The 9,704-nt window shown below is 43.1% G+C and overlaps 2 protein-coding genes across 2 annotated transcripts; one reads left to right on the forward strand and one right to left on the reverse strand.

Annotated features, from left to right (window-relative positions):
• Positions 1–4: 4 nt before the first annotated feature.
• On the forward strand, positions 5–3,615 carry lage3 (L antigen family member 3). The gene is made up of 3 exons (XM_086068899.1): positions 5–117; positions 1,233–1,361; positions 1,436–3,615. The coding sequence occupies exons 1-3, from the start codon at positions 14–16 to the stop codon at positions 1,674–1,676; spliced, it is 474 nt and encodes a 157-aa protein (XP_085925025.1). The 5' UTR covers positions 5–13; the 3' UTR covers positions 1,677–3,615.
• Positions 3,616–5,287: 1,672 nt separating this feature from the next.
• On the reverse strand, positions 5,288–9,002 carry sp5l (Sp5 transcription factor-like). Its single transcript, XM_086066906.1, has 2 exons — positions 8,622–9,002; positions 5,288–7,383 (listed from the first exon to the last, which is right to left on the reverse strand). Exons 1-2 carry the CDS (start codon positions 8,673–8,675, stop codon positions 6,325–6,327), a joined length of 1,113 nt encoding a protein of 370 aa, XP_085923032.1. The 5' UTR covers positions 8,676–9,002; the 3' UTR covers positions 5,288–6,324.
• Positions 9,003–9,704: the final 702 nt, after the last annotated feature.

Consider the following 9,704-nt stretch of genomic DNA (forward strand, 5'->3'; position numbering starts at 1 on the left):
GCAGTCGCGCGCAATGACGATGCCCAAATTAGTCCAATGGCGACGACGAAGAAGTCCTCGAAATGCAAACAACATGGCGGCGCCCGAAAGCGACGAGCAAGCAAGCAAGCTGGAATTGTATCCTTCCATTTCAATCTTCTCAATGACATTGAAGTGTCCAACGTTTTGTTTGTGTTCAACTACGCGCGACTGGTAGTTAGCAGCAAAGTCGATCAAATGGGGGAATGGTCTGAAAACGTGCAGTCGTACATATGAGAGCAAACATTTGGACGGAACATGCTGGACGGGGAAGTTAGCCAATAATTAAAGATTCTGTCAGACGTGGCAAGGGTACCTTTCGGAAATGTTGTGTTTGTATGCTCCAACCAGAGCCCTGCGGTCATGTGACCAATTGCTGTTAACCTGTTCTGTGTCCGCATACAAGGTTAGAAACGAGAGTTGCCAGCCAGGACGTTTGCTTTCGCTGGACCCAAACTTTGGAATAAGATCCCCCCGAACATCCGCTCTGCCTCATCTATTGAGTGCTTCAAGTCACTTTTAAAAACACATTTATTTATGCTGACGTTTATTTTAATTTATAGTTGTAGTAGAGTTCTAGCTAATCTGGATATCTCCCATTTTATTATTATTATTTTTTTATTTGCATTATTTCTTTCCTATTTTATCATAGTGTTTTTAATATGTGAAGCACTTTGCGCAGTGTTACTATATTTAAATGTGCTATAAGCCTTTACCTTGACCTACAAAAGTGCGGTTGTGCTATTTCCGGAGAAGTACAGATGATACTTTTCTGGTTTGTAAAGGAAAAAAAGTGGTAATCTAACACCTGCACTAAGTAACCCAAGAAAAAAACTGTACTTGTTTATCTTCTTAGGATTCGACTGAGAAAAGGGGAGGCGGAACAAATCTGGTTACATGTTCTTGTTTTTGATGTTCCATTAGTTTTATAATAATAATACATCATATATATACGCCGCTATTCTGGACCTAATGCTTACTGGTAACTCGAAATAAATGCATTGTGTTTGTGTGTTTTAAACATAAGTAGCTGTCTTTTTTTTTTTATGTCCTGTTTGCTATCCGCTGAGGTTGAAAAAGTGTTGAAATGTTCATATGCAGCCAGTACACACGCAAAGGTGCCAGCAGGGGATTTCACGCGTACTCCCAACCTTCTCCGAGACGTCGCTGGTGCCGTTGATCTGCACAACTTTCCTTGACGCTCCCTTCCGCAGCTCTCTGGACGTTCCTTTCCCCTCTGCGCGCCAGGCTGCCATCGCTCTGCGGTCACTGAGCCCCGACCGCGAGCCCCGGCGAGGAGGCGTCCGCAAGCGGCTGATGCTCGCCGGAAGCTTCCTAAATGTGTGAGTAGCTTTCGTCTAGGCCACTTTGCGTGCAGCCGCCGGTGACCTCCATGCGCTTTGTGTGACCTTTTCAGGAAGTGGTGCGCTGACGAAGCTCGCGTTCTGCGTGTGTCCGTCAACTCTTTCCTGGAGCACCTCGGCCTGGTCTTGGAGACCATGCGCGCCTTTCCCGCCGACGAGTGCGTCGCCGAGGATCTTCAAGCTTCAATCTGCCTCCAAGAGCCCGCCTCCGTTCAAAACTCATTCAAAACTCATGTGGGCAAGGAGAGCCACCGTTTATTGGACGGGCCAAACGGTCATCAGGCAGAATGCTAAGGTGCGCAAGGAGCTGCTGTAGGCCACAATGCACAGCCAGATGATGTCACTCACGAAATCCTGACGTCACTCATATCCAACACGCCCGTACTGCAGTGCTTACAGTCAAGCCACACCATTCCTTGGTATACTTTTTCGGGATGTCGTCATACTTTTTTCTTGCTTTGGGTTGCAGAACACAAGTGTGTATTTGGGGGGATTCACCACATTTCAATGGGCAACACTGATTGGCTATCCTACGATGATCCTATACATTTACAGTATCAAGATTGGAGAACATTTGAGACATTTTACAACTTGCCTAAAATACATGTATAAATTATATACTTGCTGGAGGAAACTTGTATAATTTTTTATTAAAGAATTATACCTGTAATTCAACAAAAGATGCCTCTGCCAAATCTAATATTGGGGTCTAAGGAACTGAGCGATAAAAGAAAAAGGGGGTCTTCCAAGCAGCACATACCCTCCACCTGTCAGGTGAAAATCTCACGCCCAACATTCGCTAGATTCTAGCAAACAACCCTTTGTCACTCAAAAACTTCAACGGCACCCTCTCTCTCTCCCCTAGCTGAGGCAAACATCAGCCTCAACGACACTCTCAAACCAAACTTCTGTAGAGCGCCAACCAATCATCACCTCCCTCTACTCTGAATATAATGGACAATGCAACAACTCGTCCAACTGACTCCTTAACTCATTCACTGCCTCGACCGCCAACTTCGGTCTGTCCGGATTGAGTGAGGGACACCCTTTGGCTGCCCTCGGCTTCGTTCTTTGTGGTCATAAACGGCCTTTGTTTACTGTTGGCTTCCCGTCTGGCCCTCGGTCCCTTCTATTTCTGTGGCCGTCAGTGCGCTTTGGGTGCCCGCTGGTGGCTGGTTTGTTTCACATAAAGTCTAATAAAAAATTAAAAATAAAATATAAGTAGAAACAAGACCACTAAAAATGCATAAAGCAGTTTACTCAAAAAACATCCAATCTTGATCTAATTCTTGATTAGTCCGCTAGAGGGAGCCATCCTACTACAGCAAAAACTCAGTTAACTGGCAAAACATTACAAATACCTGTTAATACTGAGAAAAAAAACCTTTTAAAACAGTATGTTTCACATATATTGTCCTTTATTAATTTATTTATTTTTTAACAAAAACAGACCGCTAAAAATCAATGTGTGCTTACAAGACACCATGCAATATTCACTCAGAAACAATACTGGCAAAACTATTTCACCTTGGTGTCTTGATAACCGTCCTTTTAGCGGATAAGGTGGGACATACCCGGGAGTTAACCCTCTTCAACCTAACCCTAGTTTGAAACCCTAATTTCAAACCCTAACCCCATACGTTGGTAAGCCCAGTTTGAAACCATAACCGTAGTTTAAAACTAATTTGAAACATTGAAAACTGAGGTCACACATTTTAACAGTTTTGCAGCCAATGCTTGAAACTATGACCATGCTTTGAAGCCCTATTCAATCTGAAACCCTAATTGTAACCCTTAATTCTAGTTTGACTCCCTACTTTGAAATTCCAACCATAGTTTGTAACCCCAATTAGAACCCCGAAGCATAGTTTAAAACCTTAATTAGAAACCCCAACCATAATTTGATATGGAGCCACAACACTGACAAAAAGATTTGGTATTGGGGGGGAAAAAACGTAATTGTGGAACAAACTGCATTGACATTGAAACATGTATTGGCATTGTAAAAGGTTGTATTGAAAAATAAAATACAGACATTAAAAAAGCACTAATATTTCTTTAAGCATGTTTTTTTTTGTATTATGTCTTTTTCAATGCCAATCTGCAGATTTTTATTTATTTTTTAACAATCTCTCATTTTTTCCCCGAGTGTCACAGGTTTTCAGCTTCAACTCTGGTTTTCTCAGTTTTATTTCTCTTTTTTTCAGTTTCAACTTATTGGCAGTGTTTTAACGAGGAGGGGAGGGCGGGGCTTTGAGCGCGAGAACGCCTCGCTTTTCAGGAGAGGAGAGAGGAGAGCGTACCCTCTGTCGGCTAAAGGCAATATCTGAAATCCCTGTGGCAGATAGTCAGAGACTTATGGATACAAGTTCACCAGGAACTCCTAAACCGCCTGAAAGTCTGTGTTTTTTCTACATATAACCTTGTGGCGTCAGTGTTAATGTTTCTGTAGTACACCACTTAGCACGTTAGCGCGTTTGTTAAATTAGCATGACATGATGCATAAAGTAATTTAAAATATGGTGGTTTTAACGCCACAAGGTTATATGTAGAAAAAACACAGACTTACAGGTGGTTTTGGAGTTCCTGGTGAACTTGTATCCATGAGTCTCTGACCATCTGCTGAAGGCAATTTAGGTATTGCCTTTAGCCGACAGAGGGCGCGCTCTCCTCTCTCCTCCTGAAAAGCTGGAAGGCGTTCTCGCGCTCAAAGCCCCGCCCCCTCCCCTCCACGTTTAAACACTGCCAATAAGTTGAAACTGAAATGAGAGATCTGAAACTGAAAACCAGAGTTGAAGCTGGAACCCTGTCACTTCCCCCCAAAAAATAGAGTGTAAAAAATAGAAAATAGTGGGGTTTTTTTTAATGTCTGTACTTTATTTTTCAATGCAACCTTTTACAATGCCAATACTTGCTTCAATGTCAATGCAGCTTTTCCCACAATGACAATTGTTTCCCTCAATACCAAACCTTATTGTCAGTGTTGTGGCTCCATAGTTTAAAACCCTACTTTGATCCTAATTTGAAACCCCAACCACCACATCGTAACATCCTACTTTGAAACCACAACCCTAATTCAGACACCTTATTTGAAACCATAATCATAATTTAAAACCCTAATTTGGGCCTGTTCCAACAATAGTGCACCGGTGGTGGGACATTATTTTCTATGAACGCTGAACAAGTGAACATTTGAAATTGAGACTTATGGGAAACACGTATACTGTATTGACAATGATGTAGTTCGTAATTGTTGTGAGAAATCATTAACATGATCAATGGCTTCACATAAATGAATATCATTGATTAATAATAATAATAATAATAATAATAATAATATGATTAAAGTTGATTTGAGTACGTTTGTTTGCATTTGTGCATCAAACTGATAGCACTTTCCTCTTATCGTTGCCAAGAAGTAGCTCAGTTTCAAAATGGTTGGTGACCCCTGCATTACACGCACGACGTACTGTGCAATAACTGTGAAAGACATACTTTTACATTTCTAGTAGTAAATCCATCATGTTACTGTAATTTGAGTTTGAAATTTGATCAATTTCCTCCAACACATTTTTTCTTGCTCCTACTGAAATGCCAATTGGATGTTTTGGTTTTATGTCAGCGTATTTGCTGAAGGCATATTTTCACAAACATCTGTGTGCCTTCCGTTTAATAGATCATTTATATTTACATTGTACATGATTGTCTTTCATAATCACACTTGTCACACAATCAATGTATTGTGACATCTACTTTTGAGTCATTTGTGAGTCTCCACAATAAACCTCGACATTGTGTGCTATGCTCGAGACCCCCTTGCTATGAATACAGGCAAGGCTCTGACCCCCCCCCCCCCCCCCCCCCCATCCTTGAAGAAGGTTCAAACAGACTTCAAAACAAAGAGAAGGAACCCCTGGATGAGCAGACATCTGGTTGGCCGCTCCGCATAAAGGCCCATTCTGGGCCGTAAAGCAGAGCCTATCGTAACACGACTGTGATATACGGCCGCGGGTTGCGGAGGGGGGTCGAGGGGTATTAACTTTCACAAGGGTGCAAAATCAAAGGGAGTTTCTGTCACCACCGAGGGGGTCTCGGCAACAGGGGTCCCATTCACAGGGAATTCCTCGCCAGTTCCCTCCGTGGCATCTGTTGACTCAATCTTCTCCGTGGAGAGGAAAAAAAACAGCCATTAAAAGGCCACACGACTGTGAACTTGATTGCAGAAGGCGCGATAAACAGCCCATCAATGGGATGAGTATTTACTTGGAGGTGTGAGGGTCTTTGAACAGCCCACCATGTTGGTCTTCCTTCACGCCAGCAGCACAATGGGGCAGCTTCGGGGATCAAATAATCATTTACATGTACATAAAATGCTAGGCTTTTTGTGAGCGCTGTAGGGGATTCACACATTTAGTGAATGAGAAAGTTCAAAGTTCAAGCCATCTTCATTGCTATTTACATTCAAATTACTCGTGAAGTTGTGAGAAAGTGACATTAATGAAGTGTGCGTCGTTTCAACACGGAGATGTTTATTAAAATTTACATGCAGCCATTAACCCGAGAACAGTTTGCATTTATACATAATTTACAGTCACATTGGAATGTTCCACATACAATTTATCAATCAGGAAATTAAAAATTGTGTTTTAAAGTAAAAAAAAAAGAAAAAAAGAGCAAGAATTAAAATCGAATTGTTCAAATCAACTGCTTGGAATTTTTTATCCACTCACCCTGGTCTTTCTTATATGGCTTACCTTTAATTGTGCTCATTTCAATATATAATATAAGATAACCTACCCCCCCGCAATTTCACTAAAATAACAAGCATATCATCACCTGCAAAATAGTTTTTGTCCGCCTGCTTAAGATGTACGGGGCGCCAGTGTGCAAACCTATCGCGTCAAGTTTTGATTTGAAATTTTGGAAAAACGGACCGCAGACGTTACTCTCTCTTGATGTTGGTGAGCAGAGGGTCCGAACCCTGCGACGGCTGCCCGGACCTGCTCTTCCTGGTCTGGTGCGTCTTGACGTGTTTGGAGAGGTGGTCGCTCCGCATGAACCTCTTGCCGCACTGCTGGCACCCGAATCGTTTCTCGCCGGTGTGCGTGCGCAGGTGCCTCTGCAGCTCGTCCGACCGCGTGAAGCTTTTGCCGCAGAACAGCCAGTTGCAGATGAAGGGCCTCTCGCCGGCGTGCCAGCGCAGGTGGGCCTTCAGGTGCGAGGTCTTCTTGTACACTTTGCCGCACTCGGGGATGTGGCAGATGTGCAGTCTCTTCTTGCCGAACTCCAATCCGCCGCCGCTGGCTTGGCAGTTGGGGCACTTGCAGCGCCTGCAGCGGCGAGTGGAGCTGAGCAGGCCCTTGGAGGTGCCCTGGAGGAGGGCGGCTATCTGCGGCTGGTGGCCCAACACCAACTGCCTGCCCAGGGCGAAGGGGTGGTTTGAGGGCGTCGTGTTGCTTTGGGGTAGGCTCCACCATTGCTGCCCTTCCTCCCCGTGGCCTCCCGGCAGGTGATGCCTGGCCGAGGAGTTCTGGAGGAAGCTGGGGAAGTTTTGCCCCACGCTGCTGTGTTGCGGGTAGTAGGAGCCGTTGGCCTGCGGCTGCGAGGACAACACTTTGACGGGGGACAGTTCGAATGAGTACGATGAGGCAGGCTCAGCCGGAGGGGTGAGAGGAAGCTCGTGGTGAGGATGATGATGATGGTGGTGGTGGTGGTGGGGGTGATGGTGATGGTGGTGCCCCAGGCCAGACTGCACGTGTCCAGGAAACTGCACCTTGGGCACAGTGAAGGTCATTTGGTGCGTGGTGAGGGCTGTGCTGGGCGCCATGTCGTTGCTCCACAGCTGGAACATCCCAGAAGCGGAGCCGACGGTGCCCTCGTAGGGGAACTGGGAGACCTCTGAGCCTGTGGTGCCGCCCACCTGCCAGGCCTGGCTGCAGGTGGTGGCCAGGAAGGACAGGGCGTTGGGGGGACCCTCTGGAGAGGAGCTGGGTGTGCGGTCCTGTTTTGGAGTAACAACACACACACACACACAAAATGTCTATCAATACAAAATGTATTGCAAAGTAGCCTGATATGTTTTTTTTTCTTTTTCAGGGCCGATACTAATTATTAGTAGTCAAGGAGACTGATAATTATTGTATTATTATTACTAAAAGGGACAATATTGGCCTCAAAAAAAAAAAAAAAAATACAAACTCCAACTTTTAACGTTGTTGAAATGTTAGGTAAATGTGTACTTAACAGCTTTTAAGATTCATAAAATATTATGTTTTTGTTTTGTTTGTCATTACACATCTTTGTTTTAAAATGTATGAAAACAGTTCAGGAACTTCCCAGAGCCATTAGCATGTCTTAAAAAGAGTTAAAGAAAAACTTAAGAAGTACTCCGTATTGTCTTCTACAGTACATACATTTTTCCAAAATGTCAAAAAAGGCCTATCTGAAATGTAGAATTTGTACTTATCTTAGTTTAAATTTCAAACAAAAACACAAGGTGCAGAGAGTTCCTAGGATCAGCAGTATCTTTTATAAAGTTAACTGGAAATTTTAGTAAATAGTTCCCTGAATTTAACACAGTTTTTATTGATCTATTATCAGCTGCATGATTCTTCAAAACGGGCGATGCTGCAGTTGTCAAAATGCTGAATATCAGCACCGATAATCGGACCGGCCTATTAAGGATTGTAAGAGTAAATAATGCCATAATAATGACGTGATCGCTTTGATAAATTCATGAGTCAACACAGATAAATCAATCTAGCAGTCACTTATTAAATAAGTAGAATAAATACAATTATGCTGAAGTGGTTGATCCAAAAAGGACATAAGTGGCTAAGAATGTCTTAATTTCGACTAGTGAGCAAAACCAACTAAAACACTTTAATATGACTATAGCTTTAATGTAGTCCATTTAATTCACCCCCCCCCCCCTTTTCTGTAGTCATTGACTTAAATTTGTGAAAGGTGATAAATGAACCAACTTACTAGTATTATTACAAATAGTAAAATATTTGGTTGGTTCAACTCAACCACACCAAGTTAATGCGATAGCCTTAATGTTAGGTTAATCACAAAAATATGATTCAGAACTACCTCACAAGGAACTCAATTCACCAGTAATAATCACTTAATCACGAAGTTAGACACAATTATAAAGTTGAAATAAAACTATTGTATACGGAATGCTTCAACATAGAATTGAAGCATGTATTGTCTGTACTAAATAAAAAAAAATACCTGTAAAAAGGTGTGCAAAAAGTTGTCAGTCCTTTGTATGGTGAGCGCAGCCATGTGTCCTCGCGTCCCTTCTTCTCCACGCAAGTGCAACGCGAAAGTCCACGCACGAGATGAAAAGTACAACAAAGTGACGCTCACTCGCCTCCCGCACCCTTGGCGAAAATCACGCTGGGGCAATCCCGCCGCATTCAAAACAAAGTCCACGCGGGTGTCTGTTTGAAAGATGGTTGCGGTGGTCCAGAGCGTGGGACGTGGGAAGATGCGCGCAAATCCGTGCGATCAACTCCTGAGGAGCCTGAGCCGCTGCTCGTCTTTATAGAGGCAAAAGATCCGCTCAACGGGGTCTCCAGTATGATGGCAGGAGAGCGAGTCAATGGAGAAGGGGGGTGAAGGGCAGATGAAGGGGTGGGCCACTCGTAATTTCACTCCATTTCAACCAAAAGAAGACCCCAGCAACTGACTCCTCCCCACTATTGATAAGAGCACAACTAGTGAGTGACGCCCCCACCAACTACCATCCTTTCTATGTTTATAAACTTTTTTAAAACGAACTTAATTTATGGTTTTTATTTATTACACTCGTAATCACTTGTTTGTGGTGTTGAACAAGAAGCTTCAAAAATGTAATTCTAATATTGGGATACATCCTAAAAAGTATTTTTGTTTATTTATAGAACATGAACACTAAGTTTACATACAGTATAAGAAAAAAAAAACTATACTTAACAAATGAGTCAATTGAATAGTTGCACATACGTTGTTTTCTGAGTTTGGTCATGTTATGTTCACAAGTTAAACCGTGATTAGCATACCCGAGCCATGACCAAATCTGATGTGATTTTATGTGATTTGATGTAAGTGGCAAAATGGCCGCCCCTTGAGATGGATACAAACGGGTGGATTTTTCACATTTATCTCAGAATGCCGTGTTTAGAACATTTTATTGTGAAATATTTCACATAGCAGAGGCAGAAGTTTCACTTGAACTGACTGTGGCCGTTTCTCAATAACGAAAGACGAAAAAGTACGGTCTCGTGAACTCGCGAAGTGCAGCATCTTCTTGCTACAGGCCAAGTAGGGCAG

Source organism: Leptonotus elevatus, chromosome 2 (assembly GCF_054856555.1).
Source record: "Leptonotus elevatus isolate MCC_2025b chromosome 2, RoL_Lele_1.0, whole genome shotgun sequence".
Taxonomy (NCBI): domain Eukaryota; kingdom Metazoa; phylum Chordata; class Actinopteri; order Syngnathiformes; family Syngnathidae; genus Leptonotus; species Leptonotus elevatus.